Genomic DNA, 26,283 nt, shown 5'->3' on the forward strand with positions numbered 1-26,283 from the left:
GCTTACACATACATGCACAATACGACAGCAGACAGAATGTTCTTGATATTACCTCCAAGCCATCTAATTCAGCTATATAAGTCACAACATGTGCTGCTTTATGTTTATATTTTCTGATTGCTTGTAAAACTATAGAATGAGAAATTGCGTGACAATCTGAGCGAAACAAACTTTAACTTTTTTATTACTTAAGGGGTTTTGCTGTTGATGCTCTCTCGAATTCTTTTAATGACCTTCTGCTCCTCGGATGTTGCTTTGACTAGGTCAAATATTCTATTTAGGTCAGACTCATCCACTAGTGCACTGTCTAAAAGATCCTTCAATCTCTTTAGGCTTTTGTCAACAGGCGTCTTCAGTGTTTTGCTATATTTATATAGCGCACTGATGTATTGTATTGACCTTTTTACATCTTTGAGAGTTGTTCGCGTATATACCTTTTCCTTTATTTTTATGTAGAAAATATTAAAGGTCTCCTTTATTATGGACTTGTAAATGGGAGCGCTTGGCAGGTAATTGAAGGAAGATGAGAGAAGATCGATGGTCTCTTCTGTATTATACACGCCAAGAAGATCGTCTAACCTAGTTATTAAATAATGCATCTCAGAACTTGAGATATTCTTATTTCGCTCTGCTTCTATTTGGTTAAGCTTCCCCAATACGCTAGAAATGAATCCTTCATTGCTCTGCGTGCGAACTTTCTTGTAGTATTTCTTGATGCACAGGTACACATCCAGGTGCAGCTTAGTCCCCAGATATGGTGCATACTTCCTGCTGAAGACTCCATCAAGTATTAAAGTAAATCCGCGCAGTTGGAAGTTGAACAAAAGCTCCAGAATTTTGGGGCTATACTCTAGCTTGGCGCTTCGGTTAGCAACTTTATGGCAGTATGCCATATACCGGAAAACAGCCTCTAGAGGTGTTTTCAGGGCAGTAAGAACCTCTCCATTTATTTTGTATTTCAGAGTGCTTTTTTTTGTTATAACAGCTTTACTCAGCCCATCAAATATCACCCGCATCGACGCTGTTTCATTTTCAAGCAGAAGATCTTCTGAGATATGTAGCACGCTGTGCTTCTTAAGACGAGTCTTTATGCATGGCAGGATGTAGCATATTCTGTCCTTAAGCATTGTAGTGTGCATAAGAATTGTCTCAAGCGTTATTAAGTATTCCACAGGATCGTCAATTGAGTTCAGCGCTGCAGTTACTGGCAAGAAAGAGTTGCTCAGCAATTTCTTTATTATAAGGAATATTTCAGCAGGATTTTGCACAGACGCGCTTTTGCTTTTATCCAGCATGTAGTGGTTGTTGATGAGCATGTCTTTTATTATGTGCACTGTTTCCTCAATCCGCTCTGCCACCTCGGTGAGATATTGATTTAGGTCCGGAAGTGCGTTGTCCTTCACCACATCAATATCTGCTACAAAGGCTGCAGTATATGGCAAAGGCTTTTGGTTATTTATCAAACACTCAATTGGATATGTTTTGAGATCAAGCGTGTAGAATAGCACTGCTGTTTTCATGGCCTCTTCCAGATTGTTCTTTTCAATTGCAGAAGAGTAGCTTTCTTTTGCAAGAGAGATTATTTTCTTCCTGTACCTTTTCAGCCGGTGCAAAAGCTCTTCAGATACAATCAAGCTGCTTGCTTCGGAGAGATCAAGGTCTTTGATGGCCTGCGCGTTTTGGAAAGCAGCTGTTTTAGAAGCCTCTTTGTCTTCCTTTTCCGGAGAAGACCCAAACACGCTCGAAAGAGTTTCTAGAATACCGCTGTGGGCTTTCTTAGGAGGAGGAGATGCAGAGGCCAGGCATGTAAGAAGCTGCACAAACTCTGCAATTTCCAGCAGCTGTGCGCTGCTTTCTACATTGCTTAAAAGGGCGTCTTCCTCCACCAAGCTGCAGTAGTCAATGTATCTTCCTCGCTTCTTAACTAAATCTCGCTCCTGCATAATCTGGATAAATTGCGTGCTTTCTGGCGAGAGCTCAATTGACGAAAGAGCATTTCCCAGCTCCTCTATTTTCCCTCTCCCAGAAAAGCATATATTTTTGTCTTTTATCTCCTCTTCTTTATAGTGAAGCGCCTCCTTTATTTTTTCAAGCTCCGTAATAATTGATTCGCAAGAGGTAGTCTCTCTTTTCATGCACTCCTCGTATATTTCTTCTAAATACTCTTGGATATGAAAAGAGCTTTCTTTGAATCGGTCAATATTTAAACAATACATACAAATTACAAAAAAATATTTACCCCCAGCACATATATATGACATTAAAACCAGAAGTAAATTTAAGAGATTGCGTGGTTATGACAACCAAACCAGATATGGAGACAAAAAAAAGAGCAGAGAAAGCCCTTGACGAAATTAGTAGAAATGATGGGTTCTTAACAGGACTATTGCACCTCTCATCGAAAGATGAAGAGCCATCGGTTAGATTACTGTCTGCACTGTATTTCAGAAGATACTTAGAAAAGTTCTGGCAAATTGACGGATTTGATAAGGAGACAATAATTAAGGAATTTCCGTTTATTCTGCTCTCAGCTTCAAAAGAAGGAGAAAAGCAGCTCATGGTGACTCTGCAGTATATTTTAAAGTCAGAAGAGGTGGAAAAGTGTGAGCCCCTTCTTAAGAAGGTAGAGGAGTTTATAAAAAGTAGCGAAAAGTCTGTGGTGATGATTGGGCTAAAGATGCTCAACAAAGTTATAATTTCGTTCATTGAAGACTATAAGGAGGAGAAGCACTTTGAATGCATTTTGGACAATGTGGGAGTAGACATTATGAACATCATTGTTGCAGCAATAAAAGAGGGAAATGGAGAGCTGGCTGCGTTTGGTATGAAGGTGCTTGGGCACTCGTGCGAGAGCTACATCCTTCCAAATGTGTTTAAAGACCACATGTTCCTGCAGAATGTTATAACTGTCATAGAGATGTGCATAAACACACTTTATGAGAACGTCTCAACAGTCAAGTGGTCTTTTAGGCTGCTTAATGGGCTTCTGAAAAAAACAAAAAAGAAGAAGACGGTTCCTGCGTTCGAGCTGTTCACACGGCCTGATGTGCTCGCGCTGCTCTACAGAAAGACAATCGACATTCTTTCTCTGTACACACGAACAGGCGCGTCACCCACAGTTGAAGCAATCTCCTTTGAGCTGATCCGAAACATTATGAGCAAGAGTGTAGGCTGGGATATTATTCGAAACGACACGCCAATGATCACGACTCGGTTCATTCTTCCAGCAGTTTCCTTCACAGAAGAGCTGGAGGAGTCCTGGGAAAGCAGCCAGATTGACTTCATGCGAGAGTGCGAGGCACGATACACTAAGAACGCCTCTACGACAGCAAGTGATCTATTTTTGGATATCGCAAAGAAGAGCAGCAACACACCAGAGGCACTTGCATACCTTGTCAATGCAATCATAGGGGAGATATCTGGGTACACAGTTAATCCCACGCCAGAGCTTATTAGGCTTCGATTTGGAGGGCTAAGCCTCTTCAAAATTGCAGGAAAGTACATCCACTCAAACCAAGATGTATTTAATATTGTGATGAACGACATTAAGGCGCCCCACTCAATTATCCAGTACATTTCGTTTTCCACTCTCCAGTATCTGAGCTACTATAGAGCAATTCCTGCATCTGTGCTGGACGCGTTTTCAGTTGCTGTTAGATCCAAGGACATCGGGGTGGTTGTGGAAAGCATCCTCTGCCTGCCACATCTGCTGACAGACCCAGTGATATGCGAGCGCCTTAAGGGAACGATCCCAGGGTTCATCAAGCTTCTTCTAGACCTCTCAAACAAGATACAGATCGAGGCTCTTGCAATTGCTCTTGAGGACGTGATTATGCAGTGCCCAGAAGAAGCACGGGATATCGCACCAGCCATCTCAGAGGCAATCTGCACCTCTGTTATCCAGCTGATGAAGCAGAGTGTAGAGGAGAAGGAAGAAGAGCCAGAGGAGCGGTATGAGGTGATAGATGGGTACATCCGAACCATTATTACTCTAATTGAATCATTAGAGAAGGCGCCAGAGAGTATGCAGGCCATGATGGTGCCCATTAAGAGAATGGTGCTAATAGTGGGAACAAACTACCCAGACTTCTTCCCAGACCTCTTCTCTCTCTTAGTATCATGCTCATACTGTCTTAAGTCTGTAGACGGCATGTATGAAATATTTGAGCTGATTCTGAAAATGCCTATGGACGACCTGGTCATATATATTAACGAGCTTTCCAGTGTGTTTGACAACTTTATCACGTATGGAAAGGAGAATATGGTTAAGTACATTGAGCCAATATTCTCTATTCTTAGCGAGATGATGCAGGATGCCATCACAGACTACGACTTCCCATACCTGTGCAGAATAATTGAAAGCATTCTTTTGAACATGCCACAGGCTCTGGGTGACAAGCTCAGTGGATTTATTAAGGCCGCCATTTCCCTAGTACTTTCGGACAAGGAAATGATCACCGCTGTTGGATCTCTTATTTCTGCAGTTGAGATTGTTCTGTGCTCTGCAATTCTCATGCCAGGCGAGACGCTGGCGCATCTTCAGAAAACAAACAGTCTTACATTTATTATGAGCAGCTTAGAGTCAACCTACAAGAAGTTTGAAAGAGTGCACGACCTCAAGCTTCTACTGCTTTTCACAGGAGTTCTTTTCTCCCAGCCAGAAAACACGCTTCCCCCGCAGATATCTGTTGAGCAGCTCATGAAAATATTCATATTTGTGATTGAGGCTTTCCCAGGGGCGCTTTCTCGCAGGGAAGCTCTAAAGAACAGCGGAGAGGATGAGGACTACAACCAAGAAGGAGACAGCGAGTATGGAGACGCCCAGTGCTTTGATGAAGATCCTTCCTTTGAAACCCCGCTTGACGCCATCAATCCATTTGACTATGCAAAAAACATATGCAGCTTAGGACAGGGAACAGTCATTGCAAGCGCTTGGAGAGCTCTGCCTGAATCAGACAGACAAAAGATCATAACTCTGATTCAACAGAAATAATAAATATAAAGTAACATTAAATATAAGTCTGCCCGGCCTTGCGCGCATTTAACAAAAAAAGAGACAGCGCACAGCCGCCAGTTTTTTGCGCATCTAGAATGCAAACTGCATTGTATATTGAATGGGCTGGCGGCGCATTTCAAAAAACAGAAAGAAGTATCTAATACCTCTAATTTATTTAGCCACTACGCACTTTTACTCCATATTATATTTATTTACAATATCCCTGCGTATAGTATTGTAATGAGTCATATATATCAGTGAAAACATTTTTCATGCCTCTATCCACTATGTCAGATACGTTCTCGGAGAACTCTTCGATTGTTAGTCCTGGCTGAAATCTTTCGCGCAGCGAGTGCACAGAGGCATGTGTAATTGAAAGAATCCCTCCAGACTTGGCAACACTCTCCACTAAAATTATTATGTGGTCCATGTTTTTCCTTAGAGATAAAAATCCTTTAAGAAACTCACTTTTAAATCTGCCCATACGATCCTTCCCGGCGACCTCCGCATATTCAATTGAGAACTTGAATGGTGCAGACTCAACAGAATAGAAGCCCGGGTGTGCACCCAACACAAATCCAAAGTCTATATGGAAGAGCTCTCCTTTGCTTCCAATCAGAATGTTTCCATTATGCCTGTCTTTTATCTGGAGAATGTATGAAACCAGGGAGTATGCAACCAGGCTTTTAAAGAAGGTCTCCCGTGCCTCCTCTATTGTACTTTCCCAATTCTCTATAAAGTAATCCATAATGCTTTGTCCGCCTCCTCTCTCTTTAAGATGCTTTTTAATCTGATGGATTGACTTGGCGCCCTGGATAGTCTCTATCATACCAGAGCTCCGCCCGGTAACCATTGTTTTATATGGATTTAGGAAGAGTCCTGTCTTTTCCTGGGCCCAAATGCTTTCTATAATTCCTAATATCTGCGATGCAAGCTGCTCTTGCTTCATATCTGAGCCTGTCTTGATGATCAGAGAGCCAACGCCCCACCCCTCCAGGCTTCTATACTTTGACTTCTTTCTAACTGCCTCCACAGCAACCTTCCACTCATCCACATATTTTGCATTTGCAGGCACAATATACTGAGGAGTGTGCATGCAGTATATTTTTTTGATAACCCGTGTTTTTATCGATAGAATATCCATATCCACATGCGCGCTGGAGTCCAGCTCCTTAAGCCCTCCTAATATTTTTATTGCTGTTTTAAATACTCTTTCCTTTGTCTCTTGTTTTTTGTCTGTGAAATGCAACGATGCTTTTTCCTTGGATGCAGGCAGGTCTGTTAGCTGTAGCTTCTGCAGGACGTCAGACTCCTTTGCCACCTCATATACTAGCATAAATGGTGCCCTAGTCGCAGAGTCTAGTGTTTTAGATAGGTCCACTGATACTTTGAGTATGCTCATATGCGCACTTCCTGGGCAGAACATTGAAAGACACACGGTGTGCGGCAGATACAAATTAAGTAGGTTTAGCTCAGTGATAAATGCCTGCTCGCGCATGTGTCTTGGAATGGAGATGAGCGAATTTGATATAAAATTTAGCTTGTTTATGAAGCTCGCCTCTGGCGACTCTTTTGCAATCTTTCGCTCCACGGCATCACCCTGGTGCTTGTACAGGACTTTTTTTGTTGGATAGATTCGATTGCTCAAGGACACATCGAGAAGGTATGTGTGCTGGTGCAAATCTGCCACAGCAGCCAGGCCTGACAGCATTGAGGCAAGAGCTGAGGTAACAGAGTATTTTGCCTCCTGCTTTCTTCGCGCCTGGGACTCTGCCAGAGAATAAAACTGCTTTTGCTGGCTTAGCATATGTTCTATGCTTGGAGACAGCCCCACCTTAGAGCCATATGTCATCTGCAGAAACTTTGTGTAAATGGTTCTTTGTGTTTTGTGGTGCCGAGGCTTTATGCATGGCAGCGCGGGGTGTGCAATTATCCTGCTGAACTCCAGGCATATTTTGTACTTTGTCTTTTCTTTGGCCTGCCCGATTTTGTACGAGTCAGAAACAGAAAGCGAATACATGCTCAAAACAGTTGCAAAGTGCCGATCGTTGCGTGATATTTTGTGCAGCATTCTAAATATAGGCCGGTTCCACAGATCCCCCTCCTCCACCATCATCAGATGGAAAAGCTGCGGGTAGTACACAACTGCCTCTTCCCTTTTAGTCTGATATATTTTGTAGCATAGATACTGGTGTATTGCTTTCTCTTTATACCGAGAGAGACATGTCAAAGCCATCCAAAATACGAAGTATTCAGAATCAAACACATTTCTAAGCCAACTCTGTTTTTCCTGTCCCATTAAATTAAAAAAGCAATGAAAACAAACCAAGATATGTTTATGTTTGTGCTGCCACCTCATTATTCAGGGCTATTTATTAAAAGAACACATTTTGTGTAAAGATCTAAACTCTTCCATTTCTTCGAAAGGCATATATTCTATTGCATTCAGCACATTGCTTTGGGACATGTGCCCAAGCATTTTCATATACACCACATCGTTTGCAAAATATCTTTTGCAGACCCAGGCAGACCCAGCTTCATACGCTCTGGTGTATGCAATAAGAGTGTCTGTTAGCTCAATATGCATGGCGGTCATTAAAGCGCAAAGCCCAGTGACTAGGTCTGTGCATATGTCCATTGCATTTTCTGCTAGAGAAAGGACGTGGATGTGAAATCTGTATGAAAATCTTTCATGGGGCGCTATAACGCATGTTAGAATCCTTTCCATAATTGCCTTTATGCTTGCAAGCTTTTGCTGGGACTCGATTTCTACTTTAGGTGTTGGCGAGTCGCAGTGGAATATTGAGTATATGGCGTTTGTCTTATTTGAATAGTGCACTGAGAGAAGAGATCCTTCTGGCTTATCAATCTCAGCAACCTTTTCTATAGCTTGAGAAGCATTCATTATAAAACTACTTTTTGTGTAAAGTTTTTTTAAATATTTATGGCAAGCCTCTTTCTTGAACAAATAAGCAAGTCTGGCATGCTTACATGCTGCGGGGTGCACAACCATTCTTTGTATTTTGTGCATGAGAATGTGATAGAATTCCTAGACACCCATGAAAAGATAAAGCTGCCCTGCAATATCAAGTGGGCGCTATCAAATGAGTCTGCGATATACGCGCTAACTGATAAGGCTATTTATATAATTAAAAACAGACTTCTATCCGACTTGGAGATAGTTCCGGTTTTGTTTGATCTGCAGGAGTTAACTGTAAAATGCAGCTGGATCAAAGATAATAAAATATTAATATTATCAGAGAATGAAGTGATAATTTATAACCTGAAAACAACAGAGATCCTTAGATACACCCCCTATGGACACAAAATACTATCAATGGAGATATGCCATGCTGAAAGCAGCGAATTTTTACTACTCCTCAGCTCGCACAATCAAAATGTAGTTCGGGTGCTGAGCACACAGGACCGGCTTGAAGAAACGTTGCAGTTTTCTGTTCCAAGCACGGTGTACAAGATATACAGTCTGCAGAACAAGGAGGTGCTGCTGATCGAGCCTGATAAAATAACCCTGCACAATACAAGTGCGCCCACCAAAACGATGTGCTTTGCTGGGGCGCTTGTTCGGGCAGGCATCGTTATGAATGGGATGTGTGTGCTTAGCTTACTAACTAATGAGCTGTGCTATATAGATGTAGAGAAATTTTGTATTGTTCAATATGCCCGCCCAAAGATCATTGCGCAGGGGATGATAAACATAGAGAAAGATCTATATCTATACAACAAGCTTGGTGACATCTGTGTCGTATCAAGCGAAGCAGACACAGAGGCTGTGCAGGATGAAGACAGCGGTGTTCTAAAAAAGGGCTGCATGGTAGTAAAAGTGAAGGCTACTGATACCAGAAATACTAGTGTGCAGCTAATTGAGCAGAGAGGCAGATCAACTGAAGCTTGTAAGCTTATAAGAAAGTATAAAGAACGTGCAAACAAGATGCAAATAAAAGAGGAGCCTGTGCAGCTCTTGAAGAATGAAACCTACTTTGTTATACGGTATAAGAGTAGAATAGAAGTGCAGAATAGCTGTGGTGTAACTCAAACTATGATTCCCTGCACTGACGCCTTGGCAGCATATTTGTGCAATAACAAGGTTCACATTCTGTGCAGATCAGGAAGGCTTTTGACATACACACACTCGAATATTAGCGCAGAATGCTTGCTTTGTAAGGACACGCAGTTATCAAAGAATAAAAGCAAAAATGTCCTAGCTGAAGAGCATTCACACGAAAACGAGATTGTGTTCGCAGATGTGCATAGAGATTTGCTAGTGTATGCATCTGCAGACGGTGTGTATTTGTACAGCTTATCGACAGGAGCATTTAAGCTTCTTGGAAGAGAGTATGCGCCAGCTTCTTTAAGTATATATAACAGTAGAATTATGGTCTGCGAGGAGGATGTAGCTAAGGTAATCCATGTTAATAGTCTTCTAGAGGTTGTTTACTCTGATACTCTTTTGTTTTCTGGATGCATGTGCATAGCGCTTAGTGATGCAGAATATCTACTGCAGAGATATAATGGCAGCCTGTGGTATATAGATAATGATAAGCTAACCAGCAGAAATATTAAGATTGGATCGGTCATCATTAAAGACAGAGCATATTATGAAGACAGTATTATGATAAATACAGATGGTGGCACGGTTCTCATATCCAGGCAGCATGATGAGGTCATTGCACAGCACATAGACAGAGGCAAAAACCAGGTTAATACAATTGACAAGAGTAGCAGTACCTATTTAGCATATCGCTATAGTTCAAGGCACACTGCGCATTATGTTGATATATACAATTTGTTTGAGACTCCTGAGTACATAAAGGTCCGCGCAGTAAACGCCAAGGAGGTTAGAGGCCTCGATGCAGTCGATGTAATTGATGTAGAAAACCAAACATTGGTTATTAGCAGGCATAGAAGGATGGTTAATACAATGCTTTCTGCCGAGTTTTGTGTAAGTATTTCACTGTTTGGGCATAAATATCTGGATGAGGTGAGATGGAGTCATATTTACTCAGTGTACTCAGCGCTGGTAGGTAGCAAAATATGCATAGCCATAAATCGGGCAGATGAATCTGAGCTAGTTGCACTGCGCGTAAGGGGAAATAAGATAGTGCAAATTGAATCCATCTCATTTAAAGGCGTAAGAATTCTGGGAATTTCTAAGTACGGAAGCATAGTGTACTGCAGCACATCAAATGGCCTCATTGCATACAAAGTAACAAAGACTGGGTTTGTAGAAAGCGCTATAAACAATGTTTATCTATGCAGCAATGCAAACAGTCGATATGAAGTGTGCAATAAGCACTTGGTGGAGTATGCACTTTCTCAAATTAAGCTGTACAAAATTGACTTAAAGAAGGGCATTACTTCTCTCGCAAACCCCCCGCTTTTCTATGTAGACAGAGTTAAAAATCACCATAAAGTGATTGGTGTGTTTAATAGTGAGTTCTTTCTTATGGGGTATGCTCATGAAAACAGAGGCTCTCTTGTGCTTCTCCAAAGGAAAGGCAGCCAGCAGCTGCACAAAATCCTTTCTATTTCACTGCCTTCCGGGGTTGCGCATATAGAAAGAGCCTCTCTATCACTCATAGGCAGATCCGATACTCTGTTGGTTCAGACAGAGACAGGAAGTGTTTATAAAATAGAGCTAGTGGGCAGGGATTTTGCCAATGATTTCTTTGGTGCAGGCTTTCCAGATACTCAGGCGGGTACTTCTGATATCCGCATATTTGCAGATGAAGAGCTTCTTTCTTCCTTGAAAGTAGAAACATTTACAGACAAAAAACCGTGCATTGCGAGTAATATAGATAAAATTTCTGCTCTATCGTTAATTCTTTAGTAAGTAATTAACCTATTAATAAATCAGCCATACAGGCAGGCCTGTTGACTTTTTAGCATTAGGAACTTTAGATAGCTTTATTGCTAGGTATATACATTTATAATCCGTATAAGTCATAGTATTTCTTAGCAAATACTGCTCTAACACTACTGGAATACACATAATATCGCTAATAATCGAAGATACCAATAGATCTGTGGGTACTATTCATAGAATCCTTCTTTGCCTAAAATCCATACTTATACATCCTGAGGATAAAACTTAGCTTTCGATAATATTTTAGAAATCCATCGAATATGAATGAAGTAATTCAATTGCACGCTCCTATTAACTATCTTGGGCTGTGCTATTAAATATCACTGGATTTATCTTCAGCTATATGACAGGACAAAATGAATGAAAAATACGTACAAATAATAAATATATTCTGCTGTCAGTAGCACTGCAGCATATTCTTAGACATTATCCTACTGTACTATAATAATTTTATTACTTTTCTAAAGTACCTAAGTAGAAATACTTGTATGCAAATTAATTAATTTTAACGCTGCCTACTAAATGTACGTGGGTGGGAATTCTACAAATAGCTTCTATATTTCTATCTCCAGGGCCATCCAACTTACTTGTTCAGCTATTTCTTTATATGTCAAATACATAGATAAATCTTACTGAGAAGCCTCCTTGCTTAAATACTTAGACTATTTTATACTTCTGTGATTGCATCCAGAATATAGATGTAAGTTAACTAAATGTGAACCCAATTGCCCGAAATTATCTTAAATTGAGCATTTTTGAGCAGAAAAATGCCTTTAAAATGGCTTACTCTTGCCTATTCTAGCTTTCTCTACACTTTAGTTTAAATTGAAAACATTCTTCATTTCACTTCTAGCTATGCCTGAAATATACGTGTATAAAGGAATGCCTAAGTCAATTCCAAACCAAATCAGCATCATAATAATGCTAACAACAAGCAAAGACATATAAAATCTAAGTGTAAATGCTGTCTTCTTTTTCTTTTTTGCCGCTTTGTTGACTAGTATGTATTCTTGAATCATTAGGAATAGCAGCCCTGCAATAATAGCCCCAATAGCCACCTTTCCTAGAAGAGTTTTAATTCTTATCAGATCCAGCAGGTTAGCTAACTCTGATATAACAATCAAATGAAGGGCACACCCGAGTATTATGCACCCCAGGTAGAAGAGGAATCCAAATGCATAGTTTAGAAAAGACCCCTCCATCACAGTATGAAGATACCCCACCACTAGTTTCTGGAAAATAGCCACTTGGACAAAAAGCTCAAAGAATATGCAAAAAAATGCTGTCATAAGATATAGAAACTGCATAATGTCCTTGTCAAATGTGTTCCATGCAGCTGGGCGTAGTCTATAGTACAGCTCCGAAAAGGAGTATATTGGAAGAGACCCAAAAAAGAAGTAAATCATGCATTCTGTGCTACTAAATAGCACAAGAGTCAGTATAATATTGTATATTATGTTTAAAATCGTTGAAAAGTATGATTTTTTGTGCAGCCTATATACGCATAGATTTCTAATGCGAAGATACGTGTTTCTAAACTGTACTTCAAGCGAGTTACGAATGTATTCTCCAATATACATACATTCTTATGAATTTTACTATATATATAAGTCCTTAGTCGTAATTATAATTATAATATGTACGTTTTAGGAAAGTTGTATTACCTATTACGACATTCCAGCCATAAAATGTCTCTCAGCCCAATGCACACTTATTAGCAACTAGTAAAATGCATGCAAGTGCTATATCTATGTAACCACATAGCTATTCGCAAACAGCGCTTGCTTGGCCATTGCTTACCAAAAGAAACATTTTATTCCCACTACTGCTCCAAGGAAAATTAGCAGCACAGTAAAAGAGTTTAAGATAAAAAGCCATTCGAGGCTTGCGGACAAGGAATATTAGTTGAGCACACAAAGGGCGGACACAGTACAGCAAGGCAGCAGGCAGATCGGGAGCGGCTGTTTATTAATAATAGCGTGTACCGGCCATGTACGGGCGCCATGTACTGCCTGCACACAGCACATCTTCGCTCGCTGCATACACATGTAGTGGTTAGCTGCTGCATATGCAGGGAGAGCGGCGTCTTGCGACTGGCCTGAGAACCCAGCGGCCCGCGCATGCTGCTGTTTGCCGGAGCGCTGCAGACAGCACGGCAGGCCATCGCGCGCGCTGCGCAGAGGAGAGGGCCAGTCGGTGCTGAGGACAGGAGCAGGGAAGTCCAGTGCACGCATAGTTCAGTGCCACTTCGGCTTAGACAACGCAGCGGCTCTAAATATTAAATGTACAAGCATCAAGGTAAAAAGAACATGCGCGGAATTTCCTAATGACAAAGTTGGCATCCAAGCTACTCCATATGGCCTTATAGGCTACCCCGAAGGGAATGATAATAGTGGACGACCCACCGGCAGGGTTAGTGCCGGCTTGCTCCTGCCACCTCCTAGCCAGCCCTCTCCTGCTGCACTGCGCCGTGAGACAGATGCAGCTCTCCTGGTGTTCTGAAATGCAGAGTGCGTGCTCCTTAAATACCCCCAAAAAATGATCAAATTGGGAAATATGTGCATTGGGCCCTTCTAAGTGCGCTCTAGACCACGTTCTGCTGTTTGTTTACTTAATTGCGGTGTATATCCCGTCCTATGTGCGAATTGCGCTCCTCAGAGGGTAATATGACGAAAAATTAATATAGTGGGAGAGTGTGTACAAGACATGTGCAGCAGGCACTGGGGGAAGACCTGCTGATGTAGGAAAGTATATGTAGATGGGTAGGTGAGGTAGACAGCTTGTGTCTTGGCACTTGCATGGCATGCTTGAGTAATACATTCTTGTCTACTTCTGATGTGTCTCTATCAGTATACATATTGCATACATATTGCATGTGTATAGTATGTATATACGTGTATGTATATCATGTGTGGTATGCATGTATAGGTACGCATAGGTTTTCATGTCTGGGCAGAGCCTTTTTGTTCTTTATGTGGCTGGCGTGTAATGCGGAGTTTATTCAGCTTTCTACATTGCGCTGAGTGTTTGCTGAGAGTGGTTCTTCAAAAAGTGCAGTTTTCTGATTTTCGTGTGTCTTTATCTTTTTTTTAGAAGAAACAAACCCTTCTGAACAGTAGTGGTAGTACGAATATTGTAGAGTTTATTTTTGCAAAGATGTAGAAGAAAGGATAATAAGAACACATAGACAGAAGAATGGAGGCATTGCACAGAAGAGGTAGATTAGAGATAGAGAGTGCAGGATAAATATATAAAACATATATAAATCTTGTATAAATGCAGCTGAATGGATAGAAAATGCGCATGCAGATTATAGCATGCTGCTCTAAGTGTACGGTTCACTCTTCCTGTTTCTTGGCGTTTGTAAGCAGGTCTTAGTATCATTTCGATGTCCTACTGTGGCAGCCATTTTTGCAGTAACTTATTTTCAACCTCTCTTTAACTTTCTAAATCTTTCAGGTGTCTGCCTGCTTCTTTTCATTACTACTTAAATTCATAGAGAGTGTCATTGCTAAACTTTAGTATTTATTTGAGAATTAAACTCTTTAAATAGTTTAGTCTTTAATTTAATTCGTTATTGTTAACAATAACATGTATATTGTCCGATGCTACGCTGATTATACAACAGAAGGAATGATCTTTGCATAAACTCCATTTATAATCGCTTGAAATATATCAAATAGATAGCGTTTATATTTAAAATATTTATTCTTCTAAGCATGAGGCTAGATAAGATTTTTACATGGTTTATTTCTATAATAATGAGCACCACTGCTCTTATACAGCAGCAGCCCATGACTACCAAGCCAGGAGCGCTGTTAAATTCCAAAGAGGATTGGTCTGCTTCTACTTCTAACAGAACAGTGCTGTGCCCAACTAATACAATGGATGTAATATTGGGAGATTCCAATGTTGATTATATTTTGGATCTAAATTTGATGCAGATAGATGACATGTATGAATATACAAAGGAATGCAACTACAAGCCCTTTATAAACATGAACATGGCGCCAATAGTCATGTCAGACCCATTTAAATACTTTGTAATTAGACAAGGAAGTATATATAAAGAACTTTTTGACATTGACATTGAAACTAGAAGAAGCATGCCAAAGACATCTCTGTGGGATTATTTTAAACAAAAAAAATATTCCTGCACTAGAATTGGGCTGAAAATAGAAACCATTCAGAAAGAAATAAACAGATTGGAATTGCCAAAAAGAAAAGATCTTTATAAAATAAGAGACACCATGCTCACACTCAACACAATACTAAAGGGAATGCTAATGCAGGAGCACAAACAGATTGAAGATGCGATATATTCATTTCAGGTGTACATTAAAGAGAACCACCTAGAGCTAAAAAGTGCATACACCAGAATTAAAAATGAATATGATAATTACAAATTTGATCAAGAAAAACAGTCCAACGCGCAGATTGACATTAAAAACATAAACTTTCTAAAGAATAGCATAAATACAGAAAGAAAAAAAAATTTAAAGCTGGAATACCTCATAAACAGCGTCTACATTCAATTATACCAAATAAATGACTTTATTGCCAATTCAGGGTGGGTAGAAAAAAGTATGAAAACACCCAAAGTAGTGGAGTACACAAATATGCTGAATAATATCTTGGGTATTTACAGCTCCCCAAACAACTACTATTACGTGGTAAAGAAGACAGACAATCTAGATAAGCTCTTGGATGTTGTTAACTATCTATACGTTACATATAAAGATATTATAGTACAAATTGATGCGGAATTGGAGACCCGTATACTTGCAGGATATGAACATCTAAACACAAATGACGTTTCTTTTAGCAGTAGCACAAAGCAAAAGTGGCAGCATTATATTGGCTTTTCCAAGGAAATATTAAAAAAGCTCATACTAAAGTATAATAATGCAATAAATGGCATCCGGACATTATTGAAAGTCACCAGAGGAAAGTACCAGACAGAAAAAAAAACAATAGCAGAAATGCTGAGTCATCAATTTCCATTGAATCAGGATGTTAATAAAGTAAAGCCTACTCTAGATCTACATAAGACTATGAACGAAAGACCAATTATAAAATATAACAAACCAGCCAATATGGAAGTGAGGTCAAGAACAGCAGATAATATAAAAAGAAGCATAGAGAAAAAAATACTGTATGGGCATATGGACTGGGAATACGATAATCTGCTGAAATCAGATTTTTTGCTATTTAAAAGGTATACCATACACAACACAAAAAACTATACTCTATGCTATAGGCATCTAATAGATATGGTGAATAAATATAATATAGCAAGTGACGAAGTGGTTAATAAAAACAACCCTGCATCCCATATGTATAACTTAGTTCCTCCGAACACCCCAACACTGGAAGAGGATATAGAATACAAGAAAAAAAAGACCAATATAACATTGAACATGGCGATGGATATGATATCAACGCTTCGGGAAATAAAAAGCCACCCCGCAACCAAGAATAGAGACGGAATTGAGTCAGACACAGACATACAAATTCTCAATAGGCTAGCAACTGTTATGTCTGCAGTTTACATATTCGACACACCCAACCCCAAGTCTAGTGTTAACTGGAATCTTTTTCTAGACTCTAATCTTTTTGAGCCAACTATACACAATAATAACAATATGTTTCAACAGACAGTGATTTCTAATGCACAAGAGCTGGTTAATCTTCTGCAGAATATAACAGGAATTTCTTCTAAGGAACTGAACGACTCATTATCTATTTCTGTGAGAACAAGCAAGGAAACAGAGGCCGCACTAAGCGCTACGATGAACAGCACAAACACCAATTATGATATTATATATAATAATTACTTTGAAGCAATAATTAAGCTTTTTTTGACCATGCAGACCAATATTCAGAAAAAGCTTATTTATTTGGGAATGCTGCACACAGACTACCCAATAAGTGATCCGCACATCAGCTCACACTTTTTCCCTGGACTGTATGAGAAAACAATTTCACAAAACATAAAGTCCATGATAGACCAATATGTCCTGATGAATGCAAAATACAAGGTCATCAGCACTATGTCATCTCTTTGTGCTGCAGATGATGTGATTGATATTGATGATGAAAGCGATTATAACTATGAGGATGATTCGCGTCCCGAAGAAAACGATAACGATTATAACTCTAAAGCGCAAGAAAACGATCGTCCAGAAGAGAACGGAATAAATAGACTAGAGCTTGACTTAACTGCGCTTACAATAGTAAAGGATACTATGGACACATACTTTGAAGTAAAGAATGGCGCAGCAGAGACAGACGATGGTGCCCCCCACCAATCTGCAAATCCAGATGTAGGATAAAAGAAAATGCATGGTCTGCATTCTTTCTACCACTATTTATAACAAGTTCTCTCTTAGCATGGCTTGCGCCAGTTCCACAGTCCTCATATATGCGCTATCCAAGCTTTTTTAAGCCAATAGTAACTGCTTAAGTTAGCTAGCATATATATTCATAATTTTAAATAAACTTAATTATGGATTTTATTCTTATTTAGTAGTGGGTATAAAAAGTAAGCCTTTTAGAAAAAACCCTTTCTAGCAAAACATCCTAGCATACCTACATTTACATACATATAAAGTATAATAGCAGAGATGCAGCAATAGTGGCATAAAAATAATGCATCCTAAATACTGTATAGCCCAGGATGCTTACAGCTTTATTCTAGGCTTTTTACTTGAACATAGCGTGAATGTGCAATGCATATGATGTGTGCAGGTAAATACACTGCATGTATAAAGAATATAACTTTTCATTTAAACCAGCTTATTTTGTCTGTTTATTGGTTTACAGCTCGTTCACACTAAACTCTTCAATAGAAATTGGCATGTTGGTCTCTAAGATTGGATACTTCTTTTCTAAATTGCTATAGTCGGTCTCTTGCTCTTTTGCATCCATATTTACACACATGTAGTTATACAGCTGAAATGGAATCTTTAAATACCTTCTTTCAATCTCATGAATAAGCTGATAGTTGAGCGAATGAATGCACTTTATAAAGTCACTGTGTAGCTTGATACTCATCTCATGTGCTTTATGCTTCTTTCTCTCCAAATGCTTTTCAAAAAACTCAATACTTCCAAACTTCTTGTTGCAGTACTTGCATTCTATTTCGTTGTTATCCTGTTTCTCAACATAAAACAGACTAACACTAAGCTCCTGTGGTATACTCTTTAGATACCCCATTCGATCTATCTCAAAGTGGCTGATAAACTTTCTGTATTCCACTGGGCTGGACTCGTCCAACACATTATTGTTTCTTAGATGATAAAGGCCGCACTTAAAGACCATTTCGTATGGGTTATCGTACTTTACTCCGCAGTAGTAGCAGAAGTTAAAGATCTTTCTAAGCGCAAGGATATACAAATCAATTATCTCTTCTTTTTGCACTTTGCTTTCCAGAGAGCACACTATTTTATAAACATCAGGCACCCCGAATAGTTCTGACATGCGCAGCAGAATGTTCTTTGCCTGTTTTTCTGTTTCAATTAGAGAGTACTTGTCCATAAACTGGCGGCCCACCTCCTTTATGCCACGGCTCATTCCCGCAGTTGGAAGATACTGCACAGTTAAAATAGACTCCTCAGGAATTAACTCCTTTACTGCCTTTTTAAACTCAGATATGTCCATCTCTGTTCTGAGATAGAGAGTTTTTTGGAAACTTTCAGGCGTTCCCCCTGCCTGAGACATTGCCCACTCAGTGACCTCAACCACCTTTTGGATCTTCTCCAGAAGCTCTCGAATAACAGCCTTTTCCCCAATACCCTTGATCACAACAACAGGCGCAGACACCTCAGACTCTGCTCTGAACTTATCAAAAAGCTCCGTCTGCAATAGGCATGCTTTGTTCTCTGTTTCCAGGCGAATGCTCGTCCGGTGGTGTGCAATAAAGTCCCGAAATTCCATAAAGGCGTCAGCGTGCGACTGAAGCATCCACAGGTCCTTTTCCATATACCAGATGCTTTTAAAGAGCCCGTTCATTATTTTATCCTGCAGCCACACTTCATAGTATTGGCGAAAGTATTCTTCATATGGCACTTTCGTTGTGACTAGTTTCAGTTCGTGCTCTTTAAGAAGCCGTACCTTTTTAAGCATCATTTCGTATATTTCTGATTCACCCACTGGCTTTCTTTCTTCCGCTCTTTGCCCAGATTCTTCGTCCCTATATCTTCGCTTGTTCATGCAGAAATCTAAAAAAACTAAAACTCTTAAATAGTTTTTGGACTATTCCGGATATCTTTATTAAAACCTCTATCTTTTCATGGGACCCCATCCAAGCCCACTTTTATCCTGAAACTTCAAGTACTTTTTGGAGGTTATCTCTATTGCCTCATCATCTACCTCAAATTTACTTTTTAATCCATTTTCTTCTATGTAGGCATTCATATATACCATTAAATTATGCGTGTTTCTGTCTATGTCCTGTCTCTTTCCTGTAAGTCTGTCTTCGTACAGTGCGTATATTTCGGGCTTTACTGACTTATAGTAGAGTATGACTGCTGCATACACGTACTCAATATCCCCTGTGGCTTTAATTGAATTTGGCTTGCAGTGTGTTAAGGACACCTTAATATCGTGTGCATGCAAAAATGAAATGATCTGCGGAAGGGGAGGAACAGGGAAGGACAGCACAGATGAGATCGCGGGAATAAAGTGGTAAAAGATAGTATCAATCTCGTCCCTGGCCATTGAGAGCATTCCGTGTATTCTTCTGTTTATCTGCGTGGGTGTATGTGCACTTTCCTTGATCCCTCCTGTCTTGCTCTCAATATCCGCCTTTGGTATGCTGTTGATTACCTCCTGCAAAAACGACTTATCATGCAAAGGACCTGTCCAGAACGGTCCATATAGACCAAGATGTCTTTTGCACATCCTGCACTCTGTAGACGCAGCTATCTTCACATGCCGATATGCCTCTTTTGTGCTGTCTTTTTGCAGAATAGGCAGGGCTTGTCTATTAAGACAGGCGCACAGAAAGTATTGGCTGTTCTGAAGCAAACAGTGGTTTGACTTCTGCTTGCTGCGGCCGACCCGGACAAACACTCGAATAAAAAAGTCCATAGACATGCTGACCAGTGGCTCAATGTACATCCCCGCCTTTGCAGCACTCCGTGAGATATATGACAGAATCACTCTTACAGCTAGCTCATGCGAGTAAGAATTATTCATGGAGACAGAGCCATAGTACTTATAGCATGACTCAGGCGGCTTGTCAAAAAGCACTTTTGTGTCAGTTGATGTCACGCACAGAAGCCCGCCGTCTGCAATTCCTTCTAGAGCCGTTTCAATATATGGCGAGCAGGTGCCGAAGGGATCTATATCAATTACATCAAACACTTTCTTTCGGCAAAGCATAAGAGATCGGCAGTCTTCATTCTGCACCTCAACCGTCCCATTCTCGCTTGAAACTGGCTTGCTGAGGTCTGCTAGTATGCCATTGGCAATACAGTTGGCCACTATGTTGTTGCATGCTGCAGTGGATATGTCGTTCATTACAATAGTATTTTTCCCGCGCAGCTCCTTTACATATCTTATCCCTCTAAGACCGGTAGCTGACATGCACTCAAGCAGTACTATTCCCTCTTTGGCTGAGGTTTTTATATAGCTATTGATTATTTGAATGGTAAGCGATCTGTTGAACTTCTGTGCTGGATTGTAGAATGCACCTCCTTCAATCACAGTGCCATTCTCTTCAATGGTTCCGAAACTCTTGGCATCTGTATCCATTTGGAATAAAAGTGAAAAATATTCTGCTCTGAATATAGAGAGTAGAGTACAGTATACCAGAATTTCTATCAGTTAAATAACAGAGATGGATTGCGGCACATTACATGTACAAACTACTGGGTTCAAACATATAATAGCAGCTTTTATTTGTGTTGTCATATAGAGCCCACAAAATTTGTAATGATTATTCTTAGAAATACTCCTTTAATGCTGCTTTGTTCTATAGTTTTCTTTAACTCGGTAGACACAAAGTGTCTTCTCTCTGTAAAATATTGAGGCTGCTTTTAAGAAGCTTCTTATGAATTGGATGAGCTGCATAGGACCGGAAGATCGCATATAGAGTGTATGTTGGCAGAGCTTCTTTCTTTATTTTACTTAGCTTTTGTGAAAACAAAGCAGTATATAAATTTTCTATTTAAGATAAGCTAGCGAAGAGTTTAATATATCCACAGGGAAGAAAGAAGACATAAATTATTTAGAGTTAATATTTTGGAGTATTATATGAATAAATCAATTTGCCTAAATTACTCTATAGCTCATTGCAAAGAAAATATATACTTCAAGAAAACGTTTAGCCAACTTATTTATTCTGCTGTGTCATGCTGGGCCGTAAGAATATGCTTCTTGCCTTTCTTTTCTAAGATAAAGTCAGTCCTTTGGTGTGCTTAATATTATTTGAAGGAGCATTGCATTCCTATGCTACTTCGGATCTCTCATCTGGATTCTCATCTTTTGTGTCCTCCTGCTCTGCTTCTTCTTTAACCTCATCCTCTATGTCATATTCGTCGATCTCCACAACACCATCTCTATAATACTCCAATGGAATGCCTTTTGTGGTGGTCTGCATGTTTGCACCAAGGGGCATAACACGGGCCAACCCCTTGGGGTCGTCAATCTTCAAAGTTATGTCTAACTCATCCATTGACTTCTGAAGGAACATGGCTATATTGGCGTACTCATCCAAGCCAGCAAGCTCCTCCTCTGTTAGCTTGTCTTCTGGCAGAGTCCCCATGGAAACAAGCTTCTCAAATATGCTTCTTATAAGCGCCTCCACTGTTGTAACAGTGTCCTCCTGGTTTGTGTAAGACACACCATCATCACCGGCCTCAAATGATACTTTCGCTTTAGAAGGAACGAGCAGGTATCTTTTTAGATCCTCATTGTTGTTTAAATGACAGGAGATTCGAACGCCTTTTTTTGACTGGTCCATTTCATCCATCTGTTTATTTCTGAAGGGGCATGAGTGGCATGCGAATGTGCTAATGAGCGTGTCTGGGAAAAACATGTCTGGAACAATGAGAAGTCGAAGTACTCCAGCACTTCCGCATGAAACACACGGGTGCTCTATTTCTGAAGGCTCGTTTGGAACTAAGTCTATTGACATATCTAAATGCGTCTGTTCTGGATCGGGGCTGGACATTAAAAAAATATCTGGTCTTCCTTGTATTTATGAAAACAAAGTTATGTGTGGCAAGCTTGGAAATAGTCGTGTACGAAGAGTTGTTGAAATACTCTGCAAAACCACTCACATTGATGATATCTGGAGGGTCAATACTCCGAGTGTTAGAATGCGCCACGGTTAGCCAGCTTGACAAGAAAGAGTGGGTTGTTTTTTTTGCAGATGAAAGGCTCGTTCCACTAACTGACGCGCTCAGCAACTACAACGATGCAGGGGTGTTTTTGCAGGGCGTGGGCACAGTCCACCCGTATAACACTGCCCTTACCCATGAAGAAATGATTAGCGAGTATAAAGAGCTGCTGCAGAATGCAAAAATAGACCTGGCTTTCCTAGGAATAGGAGACGATGGGCACATTGCCTCTATCTTCCCAGAGTCTTCAACCATTGACTCAAGTGACATTGTAACCATTATAAAGGACTCGCCAAAACCGCCTGCAGAAAGAGTCACAGTAACACCGCGCCTTTTGACCATGATCAAGAGAGTGGTCTTCCTAGTCCCAAGACTCCCAAATGGTTTGATTAAGACGGTCACAGAGCCCCACTTCTCTATCCTTTCCAGGGTTAACACAGAAATTGTAGTAGCCACAATCGATCCGCTTTCATAAGATTTAATTAGGCAGGTGCCTCATTTAAATGGAAAATAAATCTAGATAGAACTACACTCTGCATAAACTATGTGCATATTTATTTTTTAGAGCATGTATCTTGGGTTCTGTGCGTTCGGAGCTCAGTTCCTGATGATTCATAGAAGGATCTATTCATTTCTTTTTTTGCTTCGTCTGAGGCGTTTGCATACACCTCCATAAACATGTTCATAATTGGGTCGTTTGACAGCGCTTCGCTACTGTCATTGGGGATCTCCTTTTGTCTTTCAAAGGCTAGGATGGGCACGTGCTCTAGATGCCCCCACTTGCTGCAGACAGGCTTCTTGAGTGTAATTTCTAGTTGTTTATTCAGTATTCTGTGCGACTGGACAGAATACGCGTGCACTATTCGTATGGAATATACTTCATTTGGCAAGGATATGCTTAAGGTATCATCCCTTTTTACTACTTCCTGAACCTCTTCCACAGGGGACACAATTATTGTGGCTGTCTCTCTGGTCTCGTACCATTCGTGCCGCATAACAAGCCATAAGAAAGTGAAATTATTTTTATCCCTGTCAAGAATGTTAAGAGAAAGAACTATCTTAAAAAGAGGCAAAGAGGTAGAATATAACCAAGAGATACTTTTAGAACATCTGAAAAAAATGGCAGTTGGGCTTGACTCAACGTTCATTAAAGTAACTGAATTAGCAGAGAAGATAACCATGGGAGTGTGTGATGGCATGACCACAGAGGAGCTAGGAACTCTCACAGCAGAGACAGCGGCGACTATGACAACAAGTCATCCACACTACTCTCTGCTTGCAGGTCGAATAGAGGCGTCGCTTCTTCAGAAGAGTACCCCTTCGACATTTTCAGATGCAATGTGCATGCTTGCCACAACATCCATAAATGGGACCGACCTTAAAACCGAAATTATCTCACCCGATATAATTGAGATAGTTATGAAGAACAAAGAAAGACTGGATGCTGCCATACAGAACGACAGGGACTTTGAGTTCTCATACTTTGGAATTAAGACCCTGACAAGATCGTATCTCCTGAAAGTTAACAATGTAATTGTAGAGAGACCGCAATACATGTGGATGCGTGTGAGTGTGGGGATCCACAGGGATGATATTGATGCTGTAATAGAGACGTATGAGCTTATGTCTACCAAGCACTTCATACACGCGACCCCCACCTTGTTCAACAGTGGAACCATCTCGCCACAGCTCTCCAGCTGTTTCTTGCTCGCCATGCAGAGCGACTCAATTGATGGAATATACAACACTCTAAAGCAGTGTGCAGTTATATCCAAGCATGCAGGAGGAATAGGCGTAAACATTCATAACATTAGAGGCACAGGCTCATACATTAAGGGCACCTTTGGGCACTCAAATGGAATTATTCCTATGTTGCGTGTATTTGATGCAACATCAAAATATGTTGACCAAGGGGGAAACAAGAGGCCTGGGTCTATTGTGGTTTACATAGAGCCATGGCACAGAGACATATTCGACTTCTTGGATTTGAAAAAAAACACAGGAAAGGAGGAAATGCGTGCAAGAAACCTTTTCTTGGGACTGTGGATTCCAGACCTTTTCATGCGCAGAGTGGAAGAGGATGGTGATTGGTGTCTCTTCTGCCCAAACCTGGCAAAAGGCCTTCATGAGAAATACGGAAGCGAGTTCGAAGAGCTGTACACTACATACGAGAAGACGCCAGAAATTGAGAAAAAGGTTATTTCTGCAAGAAAGCTCTGGAAGGCCATTCTGGAGGCAGAAATTGAGACTGGTGTTCCATACATCCTCTACAAGGACAGCTGCAACCGAAAGAGCAATCAAAAGAACCTCGGGGTCATCAAGGGAAGTAACCTTTGTGCTGAAATTGTAGAGTATACAGACCCAAGTGAGATTGCAGTGTGTAACCTAGCATCTCTAGCTCTTCCAACCTACATTGAGAACAAGCAGTTTAACTTTAATAAGCTGAAAGAGGTCGCAAAGATTGTCGCAAAAAATCTGAATAAAATCATCGATGTAAACAAGTACCCACTGGAGGAAGCCAAATACTCAAACCTAAAGAATAGACCAATTGGAATTGGCGTGCAGGGTCTGGCTGACGTGTACATTCTCTTGGGATATCCGTTTGAAAGCAAGGAAGCGGCAGAGTTAAACAAGGCCATATTCGAGACCATTTACTACGGAGCCCTGGAGGCATCTTGCGAGCTTGCAGAAATACACGGACCATACAAGTCATATGCTGGAAGTCCTGTTAGCCAGGGCGTTCTGCAGTACGACATGTGGGATGTCCAGCCCTCAGACAGATGGGACTGGGCCGGGCTAAAGAAGCGCATTGCAACCCACGGAGTCAGAAACAGTCTTCTTGTTGCACTTATGCCCACTGCATCAACTTCGCAGATTCTCGGATTCAATGAGTGCTTCGAAGGGTTTACCAGCAATATTTACACAAGAAGAACCCTCTCTGGAGAGTTCCAGATTGTAAACATGCATCTGGTAAAGGATCTGGCAGATCTAGGACTATGGGGACCCGAAATGAAGAATATTATCATAGAACACGAGGGATCTATCCAAAACATTCCAAGCATACCTGACAACATTAAGTTGCTCTACAAAACAGTCTGGGAAATAAAACAGAAGGCAGTTATTGACCAGGCTGCAGACAGAGGCGCATATGTAGATCAGAGTCAGTCTATGAACATCCACATATCTGCGCCCACATTTGCACAGCTGACCAGCATGCACTTTTACGGATGGAAAAAGGGCTTGAAAACAGGCACTTATTATTTAAGAACAAAGCCAACCCAGGCAGCAATCAAGTTTACAGTGGACAAACAGCAGGCCAAGGAGTACTTACAGAAAGAAAGCAGCCCCCCAGCAACATGCTCTCTTGATGGAGACTGCTTAAGCTGTGGAAGCTAATTAATAAATGCATTATTAAGTTTGTGCGCTTTATATGCCTTTTAAAAATACAGTGTAATAGTTGGGCACTGTGCCACTAGTACACATTATTATTCTATTCAACTTTTAATATACCATACTTAAGCATAGATTGCTAAACAGAACAATATACAGCATGCTATTCAGTAAGAAGCACGATAATATAAAGCAGTTACTGGATAGTCGCATCAGCTTATGCATGAAAAGAATTCATGTATTTTTTAAGCTTGCCCATGATTTACACCCTTATTATAAGCTTTTTCGCCTAACATGTCTTTTATACTGCCCTCTTGGTGTAATTGCATGCTATTGCTAGCAGTCTTTTTTATCTTGAGCTCTGGGTTTTTCTAGTAGTAAATATATAGCACCAAAAAAGTGATCTTACTGACATATCTTTCATTGGGTAACTCTAATTAGTATACTTTTTGAGATCACTCACATAAACTGTCTGTTGATATCAAAATGGATTGCATTTTTAACTTACTTTTCTTATTGACACGCACTAATTTGCGCATTCAAGTATTCTCATGCAGACCACTCCATGCAATCTAATAAAAACTTTTTAACTAAATATGCTTTATATGTATAGCCAAGAAGATACTTTGTTGTCTAATAACTATGAAAAGTCTTTCTTTAGACTG

The 26,283-nt window shown here is 40.3% G+C and overlaps 13 protein-coding genes across 13 annotated transcripts; 5 read left to right on the top strand and 8 right to left on the bottom strand.

Annotated features, from left to right (window-relative positions):
- Positions 1-188: 188 nt before the first annotated feature.
- On the bottom strand, positions 189-2,216 carry NESG_01312 (uncharacterized protein; the record flags this gene model as incomplete). Its single annotated transcript, XM_053048946.1, has 1 exon — positions 189-2,216. The coding sequence occupies one exon, from the start codon at positions 2,214-2,216 to the stop codon at positions 189-191; it is 2,028 nt and encodes a 675-aa protein (XP_052904751.1).
- Positions 2,217-2,254: 38 nt separating this feature from the next.
- Positions 2,255-4,993, top strand: NESG_01313 (uncharacterized protein; the record flags this gene model as incomplete). The annotated part of the gene is made up of 1 exon (XM_053048947.1): positions 2,255-4,993. The coding sequence occupies one exon, from the start codon at positions 2,255-2,257 to the stop codon at positions 4,991-4,993; it is 2,739 nt and encodes a 912-aa protein (XP_052904752.1).
- Positions 4,994-5,204: 211 nt separating this feature from the next.
- Positions 5,205-7,295, bottom strand: NESG_01314 (uncharacterized protein; the record flags this gene model as incomplete). The annotated part of the gene is made up of 1 exon (XM_053048948.1): positions 5,205-7,295. One exon carries the CDS (start codon positions 7,293-7,295, stop codon positions 5,205-5,207), a length of 2,091 nt encoding a protein of 696 aa, XP_052904753.1.
- Positions 7,296-7,364: 69 nt separating this feature from the next.
- NESG_01315 (uncharacterized protein) lies at positions 7,365-7,901 on the bottom strand (the record flags this gene model as incomplete). The annotated part of the gene is made up of 1 exon (XM_053048949.1): positions 7,365-7,901. The coding sequence occupies one exon, from the start codon at positions 7,899-7,901 to the stop codon at positions 7,365-7,367; it is 537 nt and encodes a 178-aa protein (XP_052904754.1).
- A 39-nt stretch (positions 7,902-7,940) lies between these two features.
- On the top strand, positions 7,941-10,844 carry NESG_01316 (uncharacterized protein; the record flags this gene model as incomplete). The annotated part of the gene is made up of 1 exon (XM_053048950.1): positions 7,941-10,844. The coding sequence occupies one exon, from the start codon at positions 7,941-7,943 to the stop codon at positions 10,842-10,844; it is 2,904 nt and encodes a 967-aa protein (XP_052904755.1).
- Positions 10,845-11,695: 851 nt separating this feature from the next.
- NESG_01317 (uncharacterized protein) lies at positions 11,696-12,460 on the bottom strand (the record flags this gene model as incomplete). Its single annotated transcript, XM_053048951.1, has 1 exon — positions 11,696-12,460. The coding sequence occupies one exon, from the start codon at positions 12,458-12,460 to the stop codon at positions 11,696-11,698; it is 765 nt and encodes a 254-aa protein (XP_052904756.1).
- A 2,139-nt stretch (positions 12,461-14,599) lies between these two features.
- On the top strand, positions 14,600-17,215 carry NESG_01318 (uncharacterized protein; the record flags this gene model as incomplete). The annotated part of the gene is made up of 1 exon (XM_053048952.1): positions 14,600-17,215. One exon carries the CDS (start codon positions 14,600-14,602, stop codon positions 17,213-17,215), a length of 2,616 nt encoding a protein of 871 aa, XP_052904757.1.
- A 484-nt stretch (positions 17,216-17,699) lies between these two features.
- On the bottom strand, positions 17,700-19,094 carry NESG_01319 (uncharacterized protein; the record flags this gene model as incomplete). The annotated part of the gene is made up of 1 exon (XM_053048953.1): positions 17,700-19,094. One exon carries the CDS (start codon positions 19,092-19,094, stop codon positions 17,700-17,702), a length of 1,395 nt encoding a protein of 464 aa, XP_052904758.1.
- Positions 19,095-19,163: 69 nt separating this feature from the next.
- On the bottom strand, positions 19,164-20,639 carry NESG_01320 (N2,N2-dimethylguanosine tRNA methyltransferase; the record flags this gene model as incomplete). The annotated part of the gene is made up of 1 exon (XM_053048954.1): positions 19,164-20,639. The coding sequence occupies one exon, from the start codon at positions 20,637-20,639 to the stop codon at positions 19,164-19,166; it is 1,476 nt and encodes a 491-aa protein (XP_052904759.1).
- A 694-nt stretch (positions 20,640-21,333) lies between these two features.
- On the bottom strand, positions 21,334-22,059 carry NESG_01321 (uncharacterized protein; the record flags this gene model as incomplete). The annotated part of the gene is made up of 1 exon (XM_053048955.1): positions 21,334-22,059. The coding sequence occupies one exon, from the start codon at positions 22,057-22,059 to the stop codon at positions 21,334-21,336; it is 726 nt and encodes a 241-aa protein (XP_052904760.1).
- A 29-nt stretch (positions 22,060-22,088) lies between these two features.
- NESG_01322 (uncharacterized protein) lies at positions 22,089-22,703 on the top strand (the record flags this gene model as incomplete). Its single annotated transcript, XM_053048956.1, has 1 exon — positions 22,089-22,703. The coding sequence occupies one exon, from the start codon at positions 22,089-22,091 to the stop codon at positions 22,701-22,703; it is 615 nt and encodes a 204-aa protein (XP_052904761.1).
- Positions 22,704-22,782: 79 nt separating this feature from the next.
- Positions 22,783-23,223, bottom strand: NESG_01323 (uncharacterized protein; the record flags this gene model as incomplete). The annotated part of the gene is made up of 1 exon (XM_053048957.1): positions 22,783-23,223. The coding sequence occupies one exon, from the start codon at positions 23,221-23,223 to the stop codon at positions 22,783-22,785; it is 441 nt and encodes a 146-aa protein (XP_052904762.1).
- Positions 23,224-23,266: 43 nt separating this feature from the next.
- Positions 23,267-25,624, top strand: NESG_01324 (uncharacterized protein; the record flags this gene model as incomplete). Its single annotated transcript, XM_053048958.1, has 1 exon — positions 23,267-25,624. The coding sequence occupies one exon, from the start codon at positions 23,267-23,269 to the stop codon at positions 25,622-25,624; it is 2,358 nt and encodes a 785-aa protein (XP_052904763.1).
- Positions 25,625-26,283: the final 659 nt, after the last annotated feature.

This window comes from Nematocida ausubeli (assembly GCF_000738915.1).
Source record: "Nematocida ausubeli strain ERTm6 chromosome Unknown supercont2.3, whole genome shotgun sequence".
Taxonomy (NCBI): Eukaryota; Fungi; Microsporidia; genus Nematocida; species Nematocida ausubeli.